Source organism: Heloderma suspectum, chromosome 2, assembly GCF_057233095.1.
Source record: "Heloderma suspectum isolate Gila_16-S chromosome 2, 16-S_ref, whole genome shotgun sequence".
NCBI classification, from domain to species: Eukaryota; Metazoa; Chordata; class Lepidosauria; order Squamata; family Helodermatidae; genus Heloderma; species Heloderma suspectum.
In genome coordinates, this window is record NC_139459.1 from 201,158,402 (window position 1) to 201,182,914 (window position 24,513).

At 48.6% G+C, this 24,513-nt stretch overlaps 1 protein-coding gene across 11 annotated transcripts; it reads right to left on the reverse strand.

Annotated features, from left to right (window-relative positions):
• Positions 1-241: 241 nt before the first annotated feature.
• Positions 242-22,699, reverse strand: TROAP (trophinin associated protein). Of its 11 annotated transcripts, none has more exons than XM_084837319.1 (18): positions 22,587-22,614; positions 22,226-22,260; positions 18,843-19,090; positions 17,216-17,408; positions 15,405-15,562; positions 14,667-14,748; positions 14,425-14,513; positions 13,263-13,387; positions 12,285-12,328; positions 11,390-11,547; positions 9,966-10,059; positions 9,703-9,827; positions 8,595-8,654; positions 6,995-7,069; positions 6,454-6,552; positions 4,767-5,073; positions 2,565-2,740; positions 242-680 (listed from the first exon to the last, which is right to left on the reverse strand). In XM_084837319.1, the coding sequence occupies exons 3-18, from the start codon at positions 19,032-19,034 to the stop codon at positions 612-614; spliced, it is 2,046 nt and encodes a 681-aa protein (XP_084693445.1). In that variant the 5' UTR covers positions 19,035-19,090; positions 22,226-22,260; positions 22,587-22,614; the 3' UTR covers positions 242-611. The 11 variants fall into 11 exon arrangements, with proteins under 11 accessions (XP_084693445.1, XP_084693440.1, XP_084693442.1 ...); XM_084837312.1 differs by having other exon boundaries at positions 248-680; positions 8,559-8,654; positions 22,587-22,649; XM_084837311.1 differs by having other exon boundaries at positions 248-680; positions 8,559-8,654; positions 22,564-22,649.
• Between the last annotated feature and the right edge of the window lie 1,814 nt (positions 22,700-24,513).

The window sequence follows — 24,513 nt, forward strand, 5'->3', positions numbered from 1 at the left end:
TACTAGAGCCTGGCTTCAAACCTCTCTGTACTGCCTTGCCCTAACCCTCCATCTGTGGCCAGAAACTGTGATTAAGCCCCCTCCTCACAACTATTTACCAAAATAGCAAGAAGCGCTTACATACAGAGTACACTTGCAACAAAATTTAGACAAGTTGGGGCTACTTATTGGAAAGCCTTGCTAAGAAGCCTTCTGGCCTTGGGAACGGGTTGCTAGAAAATGATCACCTCAACACAATTAGAATACATTAAATTATTGTTTATTATTTTTAAAAATCTGTTTACATACAGTTAATACAGCATTAGTGTACAGTCTTTTGTAGCAAGAACTTGCAGTTCAAAGAGAGATGGAGATTCCTCTCCCTAAAGCCACCCTTCCCTCTGCTCAGGCACCAGGTACTAGATACTCTCAGATGAGAGGCGGGATTTCAGCTCCTGGCCCTCCAGCCAAGTCTGTTGAGATTCAGGGCCCCAGTTAGGTTTGCTGGTGGTTAGAAAGTGGAATCCAAGGGTAGCAGCTGCAGGCGGATCTAAGCCACCATGTTGGTGATGAGGAATATTAGTCCACTGCCTTTGTGGATTGTCCTACAAGCAGTGTCATGTCCCAGACATTCATGAGAGTGAAGACCTCTCTCCTTCCATGGGTGGTGGGGACAGAGGTGCAGAGATGGGTATAAAGTGCTGGTGGAGAAAAAGAGCAAGAAGCATTATTGGGATTTCTTATTGCTGTTAGTTTTAAACACTTTATTTCTTGTAGTCAAAAGGATTTTTTATATTATGTTACTATATTGTATTTTAAAGGTTTTAATCTTTGTAAACCTTCCAGAGGGCTTTGGCTGTTGGGTAGCATAGGAAAGTAATAAGTGAAATTGTAAGGAGACATGTTTATCTTTAACCAGTAAGCATGCTTCCCTGTACATTTGACCCAGGACAGACTGAAGATGGATGCCCAACTTTTAAACCAGAGGTGTGTAACCTCTTTCTGCCCAAGGGATGGGTTCCATTCCAGAGAAGCTCTCGTGGGAGGGATTCCAGTGGTGGATGTGGTGAAAGCCAGTCCACCATATTACTTATACTGCCAGTAACTAAGCTGTAGGAGAGGAATTTCAACCTTTCAGGATGTCGGAAAAAAGGGCACAAAAGCCAAGAGACCACCAAACTATCAGAAGTCAGGGTAAAGGGGGTGGAGCCAGGGGAAGGGGTGTGACCATCTGGAGAACCCCAGAGGTCCAGATTGGGACCCCATGAGGGCCCCCACTCCTGCTTTAAACATTATACCTGAAGTAAAGCTAGGAGTTTAAGGTTCCAACTTCAGTTTTCAGGGCTAGGCGGAGAGCAACAGTTCCAGAGCCCTGACCCCACTATGTCAGAAGCCACTATTTTAAGTCTAGGACAAAACAATTGCTACAGAGTTAACGGATTAGTGACAGGATGGGCCCAGACAACAGCAAGCACCTGTTTATGTACCTAAGCATGAATCATTTGTGGCATGAGCCTGTCTCAAAAAAGGTGCCACACCAGGATTTTTGTGGCCACAGAAAGCGGCTCTGAGCATGCCCTCACCATGCCAAGAAATGTTTTGGTATGCATGTGCTCTCTGCCATGCATACACATGTGCATTTGAACGGCCCGTTCAGCTACAAAGGAATACTCAGTGGCATGCTTTGCACTGGATTTTTCGAACTGTGCAGCTGCGTGCGGGGCAGAAAGCACATTCACACAAAAACCATGGACTACTGACATGGTAAGACAAAGCGTTCAAAGCTGCCCAAACTCTGTGACTCTATATATCTATATCTATATATTTAAAGAGAAAAGCACTGACTGCAACCCACCATTGAACTAATGGAATCAGCCCCCCATGTGGACTACAGTTAAGGACTCCACATCACGGCCTTGTTAAGCCTGTGAGTAGGGACAGCGGAGGGCTGGCAGGCAGACATCTTACTGTACTACCAATCCCTGAGCAAAATATGCAGGGTAGGGTTCATCTTTTTGTGCTGTGCTGCCAGAAACACTGACTGTAACTGCGAATAAGAGAGGAGAAAGAAGCCATTATGAGAGCTGCAGGACACTTTTTGAAAAAAGCAGCCCAGCATAAGGTCCCCTCTCCCAACAAGTTGTTCCTGTGTGAATTCCAGGAGCCTCCATCTGCTCAAGGAGCCGTAGCACCTTTCTGTTTTCCAAGCTACCCGTTTCAAGCTCTAGAAGTGTAGCCAATTGCTTTGGCCAAATGTAGACGACCATTTTCCAAGCAGTAGCTCACTAGACATCCCATGCAGGCAGTCGGTAAGCCACAGTCTTCCAAAACATTCTGCTAAGCAGCTAGGAGAGTTTCCACCACATTGTCTCATCAGTTGGAAATCCAGGAAATGATCACGTTCTCCTGCCTACTTTGGAAAATGTTGCAGAGCAATAACTATGGCACACCACAGAAAGTTACCATGTAGTGAAAAAGTGATACTTTTTTTTTAAATTTAGCCTCTGCTGAAATAGTCCTAAGTGTGACATAGGCATAGCGCTTTGTTCCACAGGGCCTGAGCACACCGAGATCCCGTATCTTACCATGGCGTCATGAGCATCCAGTGTTTTTGCCACAGGCTCCTTACACCGCTGCACTGGGGGCTGGGTGGCAGAAGTGACACGGGCCACATAGAAGGCGCATTCATCGTTTAGGCAGGCCTCATGGAAGCGCTGGGGTGCGCTGAGGAGGTCATCCAGCCGCCGCTTGGCCTGGCCTGCTGGAGCAAGGAGAGCAGCCAACAGAATGAGGCCTGAGCTACAGGACATCAGGAAGTAAGGGTGAAGGGCCAAGCCCAGGCAGGACAGGCTCTGGAGTCCCCTCCCCAGGGAGATTTCTCTGGCGCCCCCGTTACTATTCTTAAGGCTCCAGGCCAAGTCAGTCGTGCTTGCCCAACCTTTTAATCGCGATTAGTGCAGTGCAAATCCAAATCCAAATCCAAAGTTCATTACTGCTGAATGTTGCTCTTTTTAAAATTCCTACGTTTATCCTTGTTGCATTTATAATTCATACCTTGTGATCCAACTTGAAAACTAAGTGGAAAGGTAGGGTATTCATTTCTTAAACAAGATCCCCACCAGTTTTAAAACCAGTTTTAAAAGCGAACAGCAATTTATTACGGTACTTTCCCTAAGTGTCCCATACACACACCCAGCAGTCCTTACAACCAATCCTATAAGGAAGACCTTATGACTGCCCAAGATGATGCCCAATAGTACCCACCCATCCCAATATTACAGATGGCAAACACTGAATGCTAGTGGCGGGCCTAAGGCTACTTAGCCTGGTCACAGCTGAGCCAGGAGCTTTCAGCCTTGCCCCTCCGTCCCTGAACCAAGGACATGCCAGCTCAGTATCCTGGACCTCTAGGCCACATCAGTTCAGATTCTACAAGCACCATACTCGGTATGCTGAAGGTCCTGACACTCTGCTCTGCCCAAATGTACGTATATCAGGAATATTTAGGATAGAGCAGTGGTGGGGAACACATTGTCTTCCACATGTTGCTGGACTACAGCTCCCATCATCCCTGACCATTTGGCCATGCTGGCTGGAGTTGGGGGTCCAAAAACATCTGGAGGGCCACGGGTTCCCCATCCTGATGGAGCAACAGGTGCAGCAAGCACTGGGTGATACCAATATGCAGAATTCTAGAACTGAAATGGTCAGTTTGGCTCAGACACATGAAGGAGAGGGCAGCATGTTTTACAGTCTGCCCAGAACATAGAAATGCCTAGTTCCAGTTGTGGCGCAATGCTTTGCAGCTGGTGGCATTCCTGTCACCTGTATGCTGTGAAATACCACCAACTGAAAAGCAATGCGCCAGGACATAGGAGATTATCCAAATTATACGGGTTTGGATATATTAGCAGGAATATTTTCACAGGGACTGGGAAGGGACAGGGACCAAATTAAAGGTATGAGAGAGCTCAGCAAACAGACAAGATTCAGCGTTGACAGAACCTTCCAGCATACAAAAGTGCTTTACGGCAATTCCTTGAGCCACCCTGTGAGGTGCATTAGAATGAATAAAGTCACTTGCCCAAAGCCACCACCCAAAAGGAGCTTCATGGTAGATTAAGGATTTGAATCCAGAATCCCTGCACCAAATCCAATCCAATTGCAACACCATATGGGAGAATGGTAAGAGGTAACATGGCAACAGAGCTGTAGATGCAGGCTGGATGGTGGTACTTCTCTACTCTCATGGAGCAGGGGCCAGGTCAGTGGGTAACCCAATTTTATTTTATTTTGAAACAGGCCCAAGACTTTGACTGGTTTTCTGAAGCCTTTTTCTGGGTAGGGGCCAATTCATCCCATTCTTCTTCATGGTTGCAGAGAGGACAGAAACTAATGCCACACAGCGTATGAACAGAACACCCAATCCTTCCCACACATCATATTCTAAACCAGGGGTATACAACTTGTAGGCCAAAACATCTGGAGGGCCACAAGTTGCCCACTCCTGTTCTAAACCCTCCATGGGTGCTTCCTGGTGAGGTTTTTATGGCACTGTCACCCAGCTCTGTTCACAGAATTTGACAGGAGGGCGCCAGACAACATCGTCTTCCACTCACACATTTCGGGTGCCTTCCCACTGCTTCTTCCATCTTTCTCTTACCACAGAAAATCTGTTAAGAAAATCTGGAACAGCTACACCATGCCTTTGGACTGTTAGTGCCTGGACCTCCCCCATCTGGAAGCACCCCAGGGTGGCGGCATCCAGGCAATCTATCCCACCTTACCCGTACTACTCGTGTGGGATGAAGGAGGCTGAAGGACGGGGCTGAGACAGGTGGGTTGCTGGCTGGAGGTGGCAGGTGCAGCGCTAGGTTCAGGTGCTACAGCAGCAGCAGACACGGGTGCTGGCTTGCAGACATGTGGTCCAGGGTCCTGCAGAGGCGCAGGGAGGGGGACAGGCTCGGGACCCTCCAGAGCAGGTGAGCAGCGAGCCGACAACACTTTGTGCAGTTCCTCCAGCGAGGGGGCAACATCACCGTCAAGACCACCAGTCATCTCCTGCTGCAAGAGTTGGGCGAGAAGCTCGATACGCTAGGGGCGAGCAGAGAACAAAGGGCTGTAGTGGGGCTGCAGTGGGGCAGCTAGCCATGATCCCACCCCACACGTTGCGGGTTCATTTTGCCTACTGTGTGACATCTCACTCCTCACAGCCCCTTTCCCCTATATCAGCCTTCCCCAACCTGGTGACCTCTAGATGTTTTGGACTTCAACTTCCATCAGCCTCATCCAGCATGGCCAATGGTCAGGAATCCTGGGAGTTGTAGTCCAAAACATTTGAAGGGCACCAGGTTGGGGAAGGCTGCCCTAGATCATGAATCCCAAGCTGAACTACACAGTTCCCCCCAGCATTGCAAGCTACCCCACATTCTACATTTTGCATTTATAGTGATATTCAATTTTATCAAGGTTTTGGCAAGAGCTGGAAGAAACACACACACACACACACACACACACACACGAAAAAGGCCACTGAGAATACATTTCCAGGCTTTTCTCTGTAGCCACAGAGGCTGGACAATTTTTTTAAGGAGTGAAAGCGCAGTTTCTCCCAGGCTGTTGGATGCCGTTCCTGATAACGTGAGCAGAATGCAGAGTCCAGCCCTTCCTTTACAGCAGGAGTGAGCAACTTGTGGCCCACCAGATGCTTCGGCCTACAGCTCCCATAAGCCCGAGCCAGTGAAGCCAATGCTGAAGGTCAATGGGAGATGCAGGCCAAAATACCTGGAGGGCTGCAAGTTGCCCACCCCTGCTTTACAGCCATTCTGCTTCAACAGCTGCCAGCTTTCCCTGCTAAAACTCTCCCAACTTTGCTGCCAACTCGACCGCTCTGAGCTAAATCCAGAATTAAGGCTTCCACAACCTGCCCCAGCCGCATTTACTCAACGATGGCTCCCACTTCTCGCATGTGGGTTTGGTGTGCCCTGTAAACTTGCTGGAGTAGCTTCACCACCTCTTCAGTTCACAGACCCCAGCAGCCACCCCAGAGTTTACAAGTGGGGGAGACTAAAAAGCAGGGGTGTTGAACCTCTTTCAGCCCAGAGGCCAAATGCAATTTTGGAGAAGCTCTCAGGGTCCGCAGTCCAGTGGTGGGTGGGGCTAAAATCCCAGCATACTTTAGCTTAAGGCTGCCAGTAACGAAGTCTCAGGGGAGGCATCTCAGCCTTTCAGAATGGGGGGGCAACTGCACAAAGCTGGGAAACCCCCAAACTGGTGAAGGTCGGGGGAATGGGTCGGGGGCGACCACACAAAGCTGGGAAACCCCCAAACAACTGGTGGGGTCGGGGGAATGGGTGTGGCCACCTGGGGAACCCAGAGGGCCAGATCTGGCCCGCGGGCTGAAAGTTCTGTACCCCTGTTAAAACGGAATGAGAGATGCTCCCTGCTACCCTCCTTCAAGCCTCCATTTCCTACCTGGAGCTTTTCCATTCCGCGGGGGATCACAGGAGCAGCGCGTACTTTCTTTGCCGACCCAGCCATTTCATCGTCAAAGAGGCGCACAGCAATCTTCTCCTGTGTGGGATGAAAATGTCACATCGCTTCCCTGGCTACATCCCCCACCCATGCTGCCATCAAGAGCCGGACAAGAAGGGTGGGAAAGACAGAGAAGGCGGTCCTCTCTGCTACCTGCTCTGCAACGGCCGGCTGGTCCCAACAGGTCTTCAAGGATGGGCACCACATTTTTGGACATGCCAACTGGATGAATGAATTTGGTTTGTTAAGCCTCCGACTAAATGACGGTTTTTACGCATCAGCAGATTTCGTTCAGAAAACATATCAAGCCAAAATTACCTAGAAACGGCACACTGCCTCTGGCTGAGCTAAATTAATGAAGCTTGCAGCTGGTGCAAACTAGCAAAGAACCACGGCTTGTTGCAGATACAGATCAGGAGAGTTGCAGGACTCTCTTCCTACGGAAGGCCCTCCCTGCGTCCGCCACCACATGAACACTTACCCAGGGCACAGCAGTGCCATCCTGCTTGGATCCAATAGTGCCTACCTTCGGGGTGGACCTCCCTGTCCACTTAACCTGGGAAGGACAAAACGGATGTTAGTACAATTCACAGTACCAGCCCTGAAGAACTGCTGACATCAAGATTTAGACCTTGCTCTTTCTTTAAGGCCACTGGAGTCACCACCTGAAATCGCTTTCTAGTTCTACAACAAAGACTCTTTAAGGGTCAAGAGCACGAATCAAAATTTGGGAGCAACTGTTATAGTGTGTGTGTGTGTGTGTGTGTGTGTGTGTATATATATATATATATATATATATACACATACACACACAGACACACACATCCATCAACTTCATTAGTAACAGCGTGTGTGTATATAAATACACACACACTATTAGTAACCGGGTTGGTAATCCTACTGTGTCTCCCCACCCCTGGCTCAAAAGACAGCAAGACCAAGTTCTGCACGTAGTATAGTGTACCATCCTATGCAACTCATTGCCACAAGATGCTCCAGTCAACACACATACTTTGTATTTAGAAAAGGAACAAGAAACTCAAGAACACGCCAGGAAAGTTTATTGGTGGTTACTCTAGGAAGGCAAGACTGCAGCCTCCCTTTTCACAAGCTATGACATTGCCAGGGCCCGCCCTCCCATGAAGCGGGGAAAAGCCCCTGCCTCCGGTTGGAGAGTGGGAGGAGCAGCGTCTCCCACCCACATACACACACACCGCCAGGAGCCCCATTGTCCCACAGGTGATGTCAGGCAGGTGGGTGCTCCAGTGAGCCCTGCTGGCCACGCTCCTGTTGTGGCACTTGACCTAGCAGGAGAGCAGAGCTGGCAGGGCTCTCTGGAGCTACTGTCCAGCCCAATGGCACAACAGAGGGTTCTCCAGATAGCCCTGATGGCCCTGCTCTCCTGCTGCAACAAATGCCACGTGAGAGAGCAACCAGCAGGGCTCTCCAGAGCACCCGCCCTCTAGTTCACCCTAGGATCCTCTCAGGGCAATCCAGGGCAGGCAGTCTCTCTGAAGAGCTGTGTTGGCTGTAAAAAGTGGCCGGTGCAGTTCAGCCAGCTCTTCAGGCAGCAGCAGCAGGGAGGTGGGTGGGAACAAGGGGCACAGGGGGAGTGGAGACATGGTCTGTGAGTGAGGGGAAGATGCGGCAAAGATGCACGTGTGCTCTCCTGCCTCAGGCAGCAGGAGAGCTTGTGTTGGACCTGCACAGTGCCAGGCATCAGCAAAGAGAGATCACCTATCAGATACCATCTCTGCTTGTGAGCCACACTGAGGAATCTGCCAGGCCAAAAGAAGATGCTGAATTAAAAACAGATGCCTGGTGTACCAGGACAGCTCTTATGAACTTCACCCCCTTTCATCTAGGACTTGACATAGTCAGTGGGAATCAAGCAGGCTTCCAACTAGCTATTCATCTCTCAGTAGCTACTCACTGTAGCAACAGAGCATCCCAGAAGGAGCGGGACATTTGAGAGTCCTTTGCCAAAAACCTTTCAAGTAGGAAGCCCATAATCAGAACATTTTAGAATGTTAAACTCCACCCACCTGCTCCGATTCTATTGGGTGCTGCTGGGTACCCACCCTCTTGTCCTTAGCACAGGAAGAAACAGGGACCCGGTTGCATGTCCAGGGACTGCGACCCTAATCCAACGTAAGAGAAAGTATTCAGAGCATGACCTGATGGAACCACAGCAAACTGCAAGGTACAGAATTGAAGAATGGATGAAACTAACAACTTGAGGGTTCACAGCTCAGCAGTAGAGCACAGGCTTTGCACGTGGGAAGTTCCAGGTTCAGTTCCTGGCATGTCCAGTTAAAAGGATCTCAAGCAGCAGTGCAGAGAAAGACCTCCACCTAAGTCCCTACATCAGAGTAGACAATTCTGCACTAGATGGACCAATGGCCTGACTCTGTTTAAGGCAGCTTCCTATGCTCTAACATTATTTTTGAAAGCGTTTCTATTCCTCTCTGCCTTTTCAATTCAAGATTTTCCAAGTGAAGAAAAATCACTAAGAAATACAGTAAAGTACAGCTGATAAAAACAGCACACAAACATTAAAATTATCATTCATTAAAATGGTTCATTATAATTATTGTTCTTTTTTTTGCAGACAAAAGTAAATATTTTGACCTAGCACCACTCAATAGAGTGGGTGTTAATCAAGCACCTTTGGGGATAATATGCCATGACCAGGGTGCCAGTACCAAAGAGGCCCTGTCCCTAGTTGACATCTGCCTAACTTCTGAAGGCAAGGGCACCCAGAGACAGGCCTCCGAAGATGGTCCTAATGGTCAGACAAGTTCATATGGAAGCAGGCAGATACCCTTAGTCCCAAGCATATAGAGTTTTATGGCTCAAAAGCCAGCATTTTTTAGTCGACCCTGGAAACACACAGGAAGCTGGCAAAGATGTTTTTAGTGCTGGTGAGATGTTCTCAGCAGTGGGGATGCAAGTCTACTATGTGCAAGCTATTAAGCCCAGGGCAATAAAGGACAGGAGTAGGAACTCTCAACTCCCAGCTCACGAGAGCCCTATTTCCCTATCCCTGCATCCCAGAGAACCCAACGGGGTTGACCTGATGTGGGGTTTTTCATGACCTGCCCATAGCTAGCTATGCATTGGTTGTACACTTCTCTTAGTGACAAAATGCAGGCAGTTTCCAAACAATCTCCCCTCTCAAGCACAAACCAAGGATTGCGGACAGGCAACAGGAACCCTCCTAGCCAGCCCATAGGGTGAACAGTCAACAACAGAACATCTGTTGCCAGGCGTGTTGGCAAGCTGCGCTCCAGATGCCTCGGACCTCTCCAGACCTGGGAAATGATACAAAGAGTTAGAAAAACCCAGTTATTGTAAGCAGAGTCCTTTGATAGCAGGGGGCTGGAAGCTCTGAATGGTCCCAAAGGGACAAGCTCACAAAGCTAAATTGACACACAAAAGGTAAATTGTACCTTTAAGGCCCTGTGTGGAACGACAGGACACACGACCAAACTTTCCTGTTGAGGAAGAGCTCATACGGGGCACCGGCAGAAAGGCATTTTCACCCTAGAGGGGGAGAAATAATCAGTGCCCAAGCGTCAGCGGTAAGCCTTGCCCACAGAAGGTCACACACACATGGGTTTTCCAGGGCCAGTCCTTGCACCAGACAGTGGTAATCAGCTACCTAAGAAAGCACTTTTGTAGGAGGCAGAGAAAAGGGCTAGCAGGTGCCGAATCCTGCAGCCGGTAGGAGGTGGAGGGACTACAGCCATTTGTCTGCCAGGTTTCACCAGTGGCACTTTTTTTCTACCCTTGATCCATAAACCATGGTGTAGTGGAGCCAGGACTCTGAGGGATGCAGCACCAGGACATTTTGATTAGCAGAGATTAGCAGGAACATCTGTCACCCCACTCAGGCTTCCTTGCTCCTTCTGAGCATATATCAGCTGGAGGAAAATGAATTTACCTAACAGCAATATTATTCCCTCTTTTAATGCTAGGAGGAAAAAGGAAAGGAAAGGTTCCTCCTGTGCAAGCACCGGGTCAGGAGACTTAGTCTCAAATGGGCAATTAAGATCCTATTAGCTTTACAGAAGACGTACTCCTGGTAGAGACAAAAACTGCTTGAACTAATGTCTTGATATGCTGCCTGCAATTGTGGACTCTCCTTGGGGGTGTGACTATGTAGACTGTCATGATGAGTGCCTGCACTTCAAGATTTACCACTGTACCACTGTCCATAATTCTTTCCGGTACAATTTTCCATTAGACAAAATGCTTTACAGTTGGTCTGCCTCAGCTACAGCCACTGCCAAGCTCTCCAGGTGGTCTCCATTCATAAGCTCACAAAGCAGAGACAAGGATTCCGGGAACACCAAGGTTTGCAGAAATGCCAAAACAAAAAGCTCTAAGGGGAAAATCTCAATATGGTCCAATTAGCATGTTCAATGGCCACAAAAAGGTGACTGTTGGGGCGAGGGGGGCATTAGAGACAAATAACTGGATGGAATAGAACAAAATTTCCTGGAAAGGAGCACGGCTGCCTGAACTCCTGAACAGCACTCCACACTGCAACATTTCATCGCAGGTCCCACTTGTTATGTACTATGCCAGAATGCTAATGGGCACCTTTAGCTGTGCCAGACTGGACACCATCCTCAGGTTCATCTTACCGACCCGAGAGATCAGAGCTGTTCCTCTGCAGCTGAATGCCTAATTAGCAACGCATCAGCATCCCAGAAACTAGAAGAGGACAAGATGTAGGCCTATGCTGCACAAGTCCAAAATGGATGCTGAACCCAACAGCCAGCCACCATGGTAGCCATGTCATGACAGGCACCTGATAATAGCAAGAAGTTTATGGAAATTAGGGCTTTTAATGCTGAGCTCTGCTCACCCTGGTGCTGCCACAACTGATGGGCGGCTTCCGAGGATCTTTCACTGGCACTCGCTGGGCCAGGCTCAGCTTGCCGTTGGCCCCCAGGGCTGAATGGCTCAGGCCTACGTTCAACAGGATGCTAGCCTTGGCAGCCGGGTCTGGTACAAACTCTTCATCTGCAAATACAAGGGGTAAGAGGTGCCAAAGAGACAGCGGGACTCCACATTAGCTGAGCTGTGCATACCCTGTCCCAAGGAAAGCCAAGAATGGCACTGAAAGCGTATCACAGCCTTTATCCAATTTGTTCTGCTGAATGTTATTCCATTTTCATGCTTTGTTGTGATCTAGGTGCACTTTTTATGAAGGAGCTATTTCAGGGCAATAAATGGAATGCCAAACAAAGGCAAGAAGAGGGTTGGGCACCATTACTGGGCCAGTTCATGCAATACGAGGGTGGTCAATAAGCCTAATAAGGCTTGTTAACCATGCCCCCTACAGGCTGACTCCTTTCCCTAATTACCTCACCATGCACAGGTTGTTGTGACATGTGAAGCCGGTGAGGGTAGGTGGCTGGGTATCCAGTAACCCTACAACAGACCTCTGGTCATGACAACCTGTCATGAGAACCTGCGCCCAATGAGGGCAATTAGGGAAATGAGCCGGCACATGTGGGTGGTTTACAAGCCACTGTGGCTTATTAACCACCCTCATGTCGTGTGAAACTGGTCACTGAAATGCACACAAACCCCATCATTTCATCTTGGATGCTTCTGAAAATGGACGCTACCAAGTTTATTATCCACAGCAGGCAAGAATGCAAGTCAGTTTGCATGCCAAACAGGAGAGAAAACCTACATTCAGCAAACATTCTTACCCATGGATCTGGGTAGCAGAGACAGATGCTGTCACTCACCTTTCCATGATGCTCCTGTGGCGTCCTTCCTCCCAGCTGCATTGCTGTTTAAGAGCAGACAGCAACAGAATGTTATAAGCCTCAGATCTGCTGGTATGTGTGAACAGGGTCTCCCTTCCTAGGAAGCCACCGCTAGTCTCCACTGTGGATCTTTCCTGGAATGTATTACTGAAGACGGATGGGGGCATGGCGGGGGCACCAGAGGTGTGATTTTGAGAGGAAATCAGTAGTGATGAACATCTCTACACTTTCCCCTCCTACTTAAGATGAGGATACTTCCAGCAGCAGGAACGTCCATTGTAAGCACGCAGGCCAGGGAAGCATCCCCCAGAAAGAAGGTGGAAAACCAAAGAGTTGCACAGCGCCAAAGGAAGAAACTTGCTATGGAGGACAGTAGTGAGACAGCAAGTAGGGGTATATAAGAAATTAGTTTCAGGTTATTTTTGACCAGAATTTACCCCCTTCAGACTCCCTGGACCTGAACGAGAGCACAATCTGTGGTCAAAGCTTGCACCTTCCCAAGCTTGTGATGCTGCGGTGGGCGGGGGGGGGGGGTGTAGTAGAAAAATGCACACCTTAAAAAAATACACATGAAAAATGTGTCCTTTTAAAGAAGTGCACACAAACACGCTTTGATCAATGGGAGAAGATTGCAAATTTTTGAATAGGCACCAAAGCACATAGTGATTTTCACACAAACAGGAAATAATGCTCACATTCTGAGACGGACACATCAAACCAAACTTTGAGGTGGAACTGAGAACTGGATGAGCTTGAGTTTTGCTAATTTCCACACCTCCCTAAACTGGAGATTCTACCACCCTCCCACATGCCCCAGGGAGAGACTGAGAAATCAGGACTAGCAGAACTACAAATGCATGCATTCATCATGAATTGTGGCCTTGCTAGAACCCCCTTGCATGCCACAAATGGTACAAACCAACCCCCCGGAATTAGGCATTGGGTTCTTTTTCTCACCTGTGCACCAGAGTGCCAGCGCCAGTGATGCTGCTCAGGCAGTCTGCCCTGAGCCCGGCTGCTGAGTCTTGACGCTTGCCCACTCCCAGGTTCTCTGTTGGTTGGTTGGGCTTTGCCACCTCCACCTGATACACATGGCAGACAGTCAGGGACACAAGGCAAGCAGCTCCCAAGCGCTGCTCTCAGGGTAAGAGGCAGAAATCCAGGCGGAACAGCACTCAGGGAGTGAGATGACCATGACAGAAGCATGAAGCCAGGATGAAGGAGCTGCATACAGCTTTGGGGCAGAGGGGCCTAGGCACAGACAGGGCTACCCACAGGCATTACTAGGAATACAGACTAAGAAGGTGAGGATGGTCCCTTCATAATGTCCATATAAAGGGTTTATTATTTAAAGATGCAGCAAAAACAGAGTCTTCTGGCACCTCAATGACTAACAAAATGTGTGACAGCATAGGTCTGTGGGACTAGACCTAGACTTCATCAGATACAACTTTCTGTTGTTTCTGCCGCAACAGACTAGCAAGGCTACCCCTCTGGAAACTGTAACAGTTACAGATGCAAGAGGCACAACCCCCAGTTTCTTTCAAGCCAGCGTCAGCTTTCTAGGTGCTAGCAATTAAGACTGAATGCCCAAGGCAGGACCCATCTGAAACAACTGCCACCTTGCAGAACACACCAGTCAGCTCCTCCGGAGGTGGGGGAAGAGCGATTGCTCCAAGTACCTGTGTGGACATGGGCATGGACACCCAGTGCAAATGGGGCAAGGGCCCCTTCAAAGGGTGCTATATCATCTGGTGCTACTTTGGAAGAGTCATTATAGCAGAAGAGCTCAGTATCTGCTTTGTGTGGGGCATTCACATTCAGGTTTGCCACCCACTGCGCTACACCCAGACAGCAACTTCATCTGGTCCCGTGGCAGGAGGGCACCGTTCGAACCACAAGGTCCCAGCGCCAGAATTCCAGGAGCTCAGCCAACCAGGCACCTGGGATTCTTCCAACCCCAATCATATAGATCCTTGCGACTTCCGTAGAGTAGCTCCCAAGCAAACAACTTCAGAGGCGATTTTGACTTTTCAAACCTTTCCCCAGCCCCAGCACTCTTTTGCTAGTGCAGCCACAGGCTTTGCAGAGACAACAAGGAGCAGCATCAGTTACCCACCCCAGGCCCAAGGCTTTTGAGGGTAGCTGACAATGTCTTCAGCTGCTGAGTGTTCAGAGCCAGGCTGCAGGACTGTGGGCGATCTGCATCTGTTGTAAGTCAAGAGAGAAGAAAAGGACAACGCATTTGTAATTTCAGAGCAATTTCCCTGTGCCCTTAAGCTTTTGTTTCAAGCCTCAGACATGATCTGCCCTCATTCCAGCCTCCAAGGTGCCAAGGAAGAAATGGCAATTCACTGATACCTTTTGAAGCTGATCTGGAGATGAGGGACATGCGAACAAGATTTGTTGCAGGAGCCCATGTACACAGAGAGCCTCGGGCAGTCTGCAGGGAGAGATGCGTTAAAGGGAAACCCTTCAGCAGAAAAACAGATCTAAGGTGCTCCCTACTAACTGCGTAGCTAGGTCTATTTTCCTCCTATTTCAGTCACCAGGATCACAGGGAGTTTCACAGCTTTCGGGGAAATGGCAGACAGAGTAAACAACCCAAACAAAACATGCATCTAGTCTGGATGTGAACACAAAGATCCAAGACACCATGAGATTAGGAAGAAGTTGTGCCTATGGAGCGGGTCTTTAGGATCAGCACTGAATGCTCTCCCAATATACACCAGGATTTATTAGCATGCTTAAGCATCGAATTTAAATGCTTGCAAACAAGAACCCAAGAAATGCACACCAACCCAATACTGAATCCGAGCTGGAACTGTTAACTGATTTTTTTTTAAATGGAAGAACTGAACCCAAAGGGGGAAAAAAAATATGATGCTGTTAAGAGAGAATTTCAGATCCGCTTTATTAAAAGCTATATCGCTTGAGCTAGAAAAGCAACTAAGAGCCTTCCTAAATTCTGAGTTCTTGCCCAGACGAACAATAGATGCGTGGCTAAAGACCTGCTCTACTCCATTACAAACCAACAGACAAGCACATGCCACACAACACAGTTATGAAGGTTCATTCATGTGCCTGAGGGAGACTTACCCCAATGCTGGCTGAGCATGCTCTGTTCCCTCTCAGAGGGACTCGTCGGGCCAGGCTGGGCTTGTTTATTGCACTCACCATGTGGTTAGTCAGCCCTGTGTTGGACAGTATGCTTGCAAGAGCTGCTAGGTCAGGCACAAACTCAGCTGTGCTCACTTCTACAAGAGAAACATAATCAGAGGCTCCCATTAGAAGCACAGAGAATTAAGGAAGCACAGCTGGCAGCAATGGGGGGTGGGGGAGGAATCCCAAGCAGTTGGTCACCCCAGATACCTAGAAGCTGGCCCCTAGGAGTCTGAAACATTTCCCCAGCCCCACCCTCAAAAATGGTAGGCCGGAAGGAACTGAAGCTCTTCTTACTCAACCCCTGATTGAAAAATAGGGTCCTTGTACCTCAAGACCCTAACAGGTCCACATCCTGCAGTCTGTCACAAGCAGAGAGCAGGGGCTGGGGTGAAGCAAGATGTGTTGGGAAATGGGTTAAGATGTTAAGAAATGGGTTAATATACACTAGAGGTGCTTGCAGGTTATGAAATTGGTTTTCATATAAATCTGGATAGCTCAAGGAAGTGAAGATACACTCCCCCACCCACCTGAGGATAGTGAAACTTTGTTGCACCCCTACTCACAGGTTGCCTAGTAATACTTCCTGTCTGATCAGACCTTCCAACATACAAGCCAAACACCCCCTCTTCTAGAAGTTGCATTAGTCCTCTACCTAAAACCTAAGCTTGTAAAAATTTTTTTTCAAAAGCATCAAATCTTTCAGAATTGGCAGCAAGCCACCACTCAAGAACCATATTAAAGCGTTTTCTCTTGTTTTGTGCTCTGGGGTTATCCTTGTAAATAACTAAGCTAGGTGAGACAGGTCTAGTCTAGTAAAATAGTGAATATGCAAGAAGGGCTTATAACCCCACTCCGCTCCAGCCTGAGATATTTATTTTTGCTACATTTGTTTTCCGGCTTTTCCACAATGACTTCAGAGTTGGAGTTTATCCTTACAAGGAGTCCTCCAAGGCAGATCAAGCTACGAAGGAGTGTGACTTGCTCAGTGCCACCAAGGAAGCTTTGTAGTGTGCGTGCGCATGTGTGTTAGAACAAGGCTTTCTACATCCAGCCCAGTATTCTAGCCTCTGGCCTAAACTGAGATTAATCACTGCGTGTGTTCAGGTGTAATGCTAAATCATGGCTTAGCATTACAAGAACAAGCCTAGCTATCCCAGTATGGCCATAAGTAGGAAATTAGAAGCTTCCACTTCTGTTTTTAATTAACCACAATTTAGTGTGCGATCCAAACTATGGTTTGAACTTGGCTTGTTTCCACTAACCATAGTTAAGTTTAACCACAGTTTGTCTGGGTTCAGGCAACACAGCAAGCAGCAATTAGTCAACAACAGAAGCGAAAGCTTCTGAACTCCTCCTCACAGTCATGCTGCAGGAGGAAGAAGAATGGGGCAAGTGCATGAACCCCAGGGAGAGGCAAGGCTCTTCTCATAATGCTAAACTATGGTTTAGGGCATGGATGGGCAACTTGGGACCCTAGAGAAGTTGTCATACTACAAGTCCTATCATCCCTAGCCATTGGGATGTGGGATCCTCCAACACAGGTTGTCCACCCTTATTTTAGTGTCTGAACCAGCCCCGTTATCTCCCATGTTTGGGATCAGTTGATGGCCCTACAGTAGTTGGGCCAAAACCTATCAGGGCCGACAACTTGTTCCATTAAATTAAAGCTAGTGACAAAATGCAATTCACGTTTATCCATCCCAGCCTAAAAAACAAATTGCGTTTTCTGCCATTGTGATAGATACCTTTGCCATTAGACTCGCTGCCTTCATTCCGATGACCAGATGTGCTTAGCTGCATTTCCCCCAGGGGTTCTCTGGAAAGGCTCTTGGCCAATAACCCAGTTTCCATTTCCAAAATAGCAGTGCCAGGAACTGAAACAGTATGAGGCATGTTGGGAGTCTTGATCACTTTGCTCCCCACACTGGACGAACACACCTATGGAAAAGACAAGAGGATTCAACCCAGCTCAATACTATGTTCCAAGAAAATGTTTGCCCTCATTTCAATAAGTGGCAGGCAGCCAAACTATGGGCAAAGACGAGCCTGCCTGAAGGTGGCAAACTAACAGCTAGGCTCCCAGTTCTGATGTCAAGATCCATTCTGTTCTCAGCACAGGAACTACAAGGCCCAATTTCCAAATCTACAATAAGACGGTCCTTCCACAGAGCTCAAGAATACTTTAGGCCAGTGATTCCCAGAACTTGTATTAGTAGCCCCCCCCCCCGCCCCCACCTTCCAGATGTACTTGGTCAATTAACCTGCCAAGTAATGGCCAAGCAGATGCTGTGGGCCACAGATTGCCCATTCCTGATTTAAATAATTATGGCTGAATCGACAGATAGCAGCTTCACTGTTATCATACTGCAGTGATAACTATTGGTGCCCACTGGTGTCATGTGCACCAATAGTTATCATTGCAGTATGATAACAGTAAAACTGCTATCTGTCGATTCAGCCAACATCACTCTGTAACAAATTCTTGTGAAGACTGACTTAAATAGGCTCTCTAAAAAAACAAGCTTGAGATACACCCCCACCCCAGCTCAACTTAGTCCCATGCTATGCATCCATCCCTCCACTAAACTGTCATTTCCCGCACCCTGTTAGAGGGCAGACCCTACCTCACCACAGGAATTTTAGCAAGATGATTTCCAGCCCACATACTGATGTATGGTTCACTGGTTCGGGCCCACAAACTACTATCCAGAAGACTACAAGTGGGCGTGCCGTACATTAAGACTATGCCCTTGAGGGAAAGGAGTGGGAAATTTGTGGCCCTCAAGATGTTTTGGCCTACAACTTCCATCATCCCTCCCACCACAGGGCCAACTACCATCAACTGCCCTGTGGAAAGGATTCCAGGAGAGAAGGGGAGGTGAAGAAGACCTCAGGGCCTGCTCCAGTTGGACTCCCCCACTCTACCTCAGCTGCCCTGTGGGAAGGATCTTGATGAGTTTTATTTTGTTAATAGCTTATTGTGATTTTATTATTACTTCAAGGTTACTTGTAAGCTGCCTTGGAAGGATTTGTATCCTGAAAGGTGGGCTATAAATAATGATAATAAATAATAAATGACTGGGGACAGACTTCATAGCAAAGAGATCAGCAGAGCATATAAGTCATGTGCCTTCTGAGCACTGAAAGCCCTGCCCAAGCTGTCCTTTCCAGCCTTCAGCAGACATGACCCAGACAGATTTCAGACTTTTCCTGGCAACCAATGAGAGCTAGAAGCTCTCTTTTAAAAGTGATTTCTGAAACCGAGGAATCCAGATGCTGCAAAGAGCAGAGTGCAACGCAGGTACAACCTTCTCGGAACAAACAAACAAAGAAATGCTCAGCCTAAGCCAGAAGCAATGCCATCGCACTCACCTGCTGAAGCCGGCCCTGGTGTTGCTGTGATGGCCTCAGCTCTGGCGCAAGTCTGCCTTTGGACAGCACCGGGATCTTACTGCTGCCCAAGGCACTTGCAGCAAGCAGCATGCTCTCCTTCCGTCCTGGTTCTGCAGAGGTCCCTGAAAGGGGCAATGTTTCTCGCAGGTTTTCCTTCCCTACATGAGCCATTTAGAAGACTTGTCTTGATCCTATAGCTGAATCCTCTTTGTCAGTTATTTGTACCTCTGTAAAAATGGGTTTTGTGGAGAGAGAGAGAGAGAGACACACACACACAGACAGACAGACAGATGCCACTGGTAGCACATGATTAGTGTGAATAGTACAATTTACTCCCCAAAATGGCTGTCCTTTTTTTAGCTCTGAGTGCGGTCAGCAGATGACGGGCTAACTGTATGGCTTCCCTCACTCCAGCACTTTTAGATACTTGCTCAGAAGTGCACCAAAGGTCTTAATACAACCAGGAGTCTGAAAACCTGGGTGAATAGTCAACTGTTGACAATCTCCCTCAGGCAGCAGAATATTCTTTAACATTCGGCATTATATCTGCTCAGCCAAGAAGTGCCAGAAGCTTCACTGACGCCACAACAACAACCCCGTAGTACATCACAATACAGGCTAGTTACCCAAGGCCACCATGATGGCCCATTTGTAGAAGGGAATCCAGAAAAAAAAAGGGAGGCAAGTTGAGGCCTGGCCTCGGGCAGAGTCCTCTGCTCTTTGCCAGTCTCATCCAGTCCAGCAGCAGAACCTGCGCTTCCCATGGAATCACATTGCTGAAGGGACCTCGGAGATTGCCTAGTCCAGGGATGGGGAACCTCTGGTCTGTGGAGGCTCCCCATCTGGCCCATGGAGCCTCACGGGATTCCCGTCCCTTGGAGGAACCCCCGGCTATCATCATTGTTCTGTGAAGGGAAACAGGGGGATTCACCTGTGCACTGCTCCCCACCCAATTTAGAGGGCAAACTGCATGCACAAGAATCCCCCCCATTATTTCCAATCACAGATCAGAGGTAACAGCAAGGATGCAGGTGCGCACAAAGCCTCAGCCAGTGTTAGGAGAAGCCTCTCACTGAGAAGGGCAAAATGGGTAGGGTGGAAGTCATGGTGTCATCTGACCTGCACAGGGTCTGGTGGGGGGCAATTCAGCCCCCCTGCCTTAAAGCAGTTCCCCACCCGTGATCTAGTCCAACCCCTTGCTCAATGCTGAAATACCTCCAGTGAAGGAGAACCATTCCACTGCCAAACAGCCCTTAACTATTAGGAAACTTCTCCTAATATTTAGCTGACATTTGCTTCCCAGCAACTTCCAACCCTTGGCTCTAGTCCTGCCCGCTGGAGCAACAGAGCACTACTCTGCTCTGTCTTCTGCATGACAGCTGTTCAGGTATTTGAAGATCATTATCATGTCTCCCCTTAATCTTCTCTTCTCCAGATTAAACACATCCAGCTCTTTCAACCATTCCTCGTAGAAATTGGTTTCTAGACCCTTCACCATCCTGGCCACACTCCAGTTTGTCTTCAAATGTGGTGTCCGGGACTGGACACAATACTTCAAATGTGGCCTGATTAATGCAGAATCGATCAGCACCATTGCTACATGTGATGAAGGCACTATGCTTCTGTTAGTGTGGCTTAAGGATGCATGCAGACGGCAGAGAGTCAAAGCCTCCTTACACCGCTCACCATGTTCCAATACCCACCATTGCCTGTCAACCTAGGCCCATCCTGGTCCAGGATTTGCCTTGCTCTCCTTCCTCAGTAATGGGTGAAGCTGGTTAGTTTCTGGAAATCATCTCCCCTCCTCACTTCCCCTTAGGCTTCATTGCTTCCTTAGTGTTTCAAAGTTCAGACTTTGAGAAGAACCCCCTGCTTGGAAGGGTTGCATAGATGCAAGAATTTCTGTAGGCATGTCGTGTCACGGTGTGACAGTGACAGGAGATGCTACACTGGGCAGTTTCCCTTTCTGTGCATCTCCTACAGCAGGGGTAGGCAACTTAGTGGCCCCAAATGTTTTGAACCACAACTCCCATAATCCCTGACCATTAGCCATGCAAACTGAGGCTGATGGGAGTTATAGTCCAAACCACCTACAGGGCACCATGTTGCCTATCCCTGCCTTATAGGAACAGAAGCCTCCACAGTTCTAGAAGAGGCAACCCTATCCCCCCCAACCCCCAGGGCCACAGTCCTCTAGTTTGTAAGCTTTATTGTCTGTAGAAATGCCACCTTTTCTTCAGTTCCTAGTCTTTTAACAGTAACCTGACATGAAGAAGTTAAACAGGTGAAGTTTTCTCAGTCCTTTCAGCTCCCTGGTAGAAACACCTCTACTAGTTTCGGTTTCTTTGAATCAGGGTGCTCTAAAAACAATAACACAGAAGTAGAGCTAAGGAAGATGGCTACCCCATATGCCTGTCTGCTGGCCTTCCTGTTCGTAGGTCTTGTGTATTATTGTCACCTCCCCCCCGCCCTCCCCCCTGCCCCTCAACAGAGCTCCTGTGCCTTTAAAAGCTATACCAGAGGAATATAACTGCTGCAGCTTTTCCCAGCATAGGGAAGTAGCAGTGGGAAAAGCTGCACCCGGCACTCACACAGCTTTCGGACAGCACGAGCCCTACCAGAATAGGGTGGCAACCCGAGGCCTGTATTAAGTTTGCCTCCAGCTCCGCTTTTGGGTCATCCTTTCCATTCTGCTGCTTCCCCCTGCGCAGTCAGTCCCGCGTCATTCAGCCACACCGGACAAACCAGCGTCCCTTGCTGCTCAGCACAGCTCTTCCCCCAGTCAGATGTAACCACGAGGCTCAAAATGCGTGTGTGGTTTACATCGCCTTAAGTCTCTTTAATAAGTAGGGCGGACAACACCCTTAGCCTCACGTTCGTGCCTCCGGGTGCAGAGCTGGGGGACTTTTAATACGGTAAGATTTATTCTCGTCCCGGGAAAGCTTTACGGTTTCGTTATCCATCCTGGACTTAGGGCGCAATCCTATGCATGTTTAGTCAGAAAAAAAGTTCTAGAACTCCCAGCATTCCCAGGCTAGCTGAGGCATACTGGGAGTTGTAGGACTTTTTTTTCTGCATAGGATTGTACCCTTACAGTCTGCCCTATAGCGAAGTCGTAAATTATTTGCCTTCTCCTTACATTTCACCTTTCAGAAAACAACAACAAAAAGCCATGCTCCTGAGTTCTTGCAAGCGACAGATTCTCACAACACCAGCTGTCCGGAGAAAAAACTCATCTCCCTGCCCTTCTAGGTCAAGATCAATCTTAAGCCATGCAATTTAAGTTACCTTAATCATAACTTCGAAAGCGTTTTTAAAAGGTGCAACGTGTTTTACAAAACCATCTCTCATTCATCACTCACCTCAACGCTACTACTCCCCTTTCCGTTAAAAGTCCCTATTTGGGGGGTGGGGGGGGGAGAGAGAGAGAGAGAGAGAGAGAGAGAAAACGTTGTGGCCCTCCATATGTTGTTGGGCTGCAACTCCCGTGACCGCTCACCACTGGCTATGCTGCCTAGGGCTGATGGGGCTTGCAGTCCACCAACATCTGGAGAGCCCCACGTTCCCCTTCCCTACGATCAATGGGCCGTAACACCTACGGCTGACCATCCTCCCCGCGCCAGCCCACTACAAACCCCATCCCTAAGGGGGGGGGGCGCGGGACGAGCTCCACAACTCCTCACCCCGCCTTATCGCCCACCTGTTCCCGGCCAATTTCCTCACCATCCCCTCCTCGGCCAAGGCAGTTAATTCACAGCCATCCGGACCAGCCTTTCCAACCAGTTCATAAAGCAGCAAAACGCGCTGATTGGTCTCCCCGCCACGCCACGTGCTCCGCGAGGGGGCGGGATTCGAACGTTGGGAAGAGTTGCAGAAAGGGCGAGGGCCGGAAGACCCCGCGTCAAAGGGGCAAGAGCTGGCGGGGAGGCTGGAAGCGGGCAAAGGAAAACGCAGGAGCCGAGTGCGTCGTAGGAACCAGCTCTGAAAGGCGTTTTGGGGATGTCCCCCAGCACCACCTGATTCCGGAGTCTGGAAACGTTAATCCTATAGATGAGAGTGTCTCCGAGCACGCACAAACTGCCTTCTTGACTGAGTAATCACGCCTTACTTCAAACAACTGGGAAAAGGGGGCAGGGCTTCTAAAGGTACAACCCTATGCATGCTTAGAGAGAGAAAAAGACCTACAGCTTCCAGAAAAAAAGTCCTACAACGCCAGTATGGAGTTGTAGGACTTTTTTTCTATCTAAACATGCATTGGATTGCACCCAAAAGGCACAATCTTATGCATGTTTAGACAGAAACAAAGGCCTACAATTCCCAGCACGCCCCAGCCGGCCGTGGTTGGCTGGGACATGCTGGCCCTTGTAGGCCTTTTTTTCTGGCTAAACACGCATAGGATTGTGCCATAAGAGAGTTATGGTTGAGTCCTGCCTGGCACTGTTGGGTTTGTTACATGTTGGTTATTTGCTTTTTAGGATGCATTTTAGGACCCGTTCACAAGGAAGCCAAACAAAAGAAGCTTCACCTACCCAAATGGCCATTGCAATACATCAGGGTGGTGTGACCCTGCACCCTAAGCAGCAAGGCTCCAGATGAAATGTATCTTGACAAGTCTTTTTCAGAGTGCCATTGGAATGGGTTGGGATTCTGCACCCTGACCTGTAAGGCTCAGAATAAATGGCTTCTCGGTTGTAAATGGCTTCTCACCTGCTGAAAATATTTTCATTGGGGTAGGCCTTTGGCCAAAGTTTCAGTCATTTTCCTGCTGGTTTCTCTCCCTTTTCTTAATTTGTATGATTGCCTGAAGGCTTAGCTGTATGCTGTAGCAGTCAACTGATTGTCCAATGGACTATAGGCATGGAGCAACATGGGATTGATCCTGGCAATTGTCTTCTTCTGTCCACTTAAATTTGCATACCAAATCCATGGGAGTTTTCAAATGGCTATAGTATATTGAGATGACTAGATAAGAGTGAACAATGATCCGTATGAAACTGGGGGCCCTTCCCCAAGACCCTGAAAACGTACAGCTTTGCCTCCATTTCGCTCTGTCACCATTTTGGTAGTACTTGCCATCAGGGATATGGTAGTAAATTTTGAGCTGCAGACATTCATCATAACAGTCCCCAGAGCCATGCCCCTAAGGAGAGTCCCAAAATGCAGGTAGTTCTGTTGATCCACATCAGTGCCTGTGTGTGGTATGTGTGTACATGGGATAGCTCACAACAATGTATTGTTGCTGGGAAAATCCCCCCCTCCCCCATTACTGTGAGGATTGCAGCTAAGCTCAAGAGGGAAGTGGGAAGTCTTAGGGGGGTGGCAGATGATGTCGTCATCCCAGCTAATCAAAAAGTCCTGGCACTTTGACCCTGTGAATCCTGGCTCCACTGCACCATAGTTTACCATACATTTATCTGAATAATGCAACAAATCTCTGAGGAAGGCCTGCTATACAGCTTCAAAATAAACTCCAAACTGGACATGCAGTCACAGGTACATATAGGGAGCCCACACAGACTTCGGGATGTTGACAGACTTCCCACCTACAAACACACACATCCTTCTGTCCCCATTGTTCAATCGTTAGGTCATGTCTGACTCTTCGTGACCCCATGGACCATAGCACTCCAGGCCTTCCTGTCCTCCGCTC

Excerpts from the sequence above, each read along its gene's own strand:
- TROAP (XM_084837309.1), bottom strand. The coding sequence starts at position 19,034 with ATGGCTCATGTAGGGAAGGAAAACCTGCGAGAAACATTGCCCCTTTCA. Across the intron at positions 5,074-6,453 it reads GCGGAATGGAAAAGCTCCAG|CGTATCGAGCTTCTCGCCCA; the intron begins GTAGGAAATGGA and ends GCTCGCCCCTAG. Across the intron at positions 2,741-4,766 it reads ATCCCACACGAGTAGTACGG|CAGGCCAGGCCAAGCGGCGG; the intron begins GTAAGGTGGGAT and ends TCCTTGCTCCAG.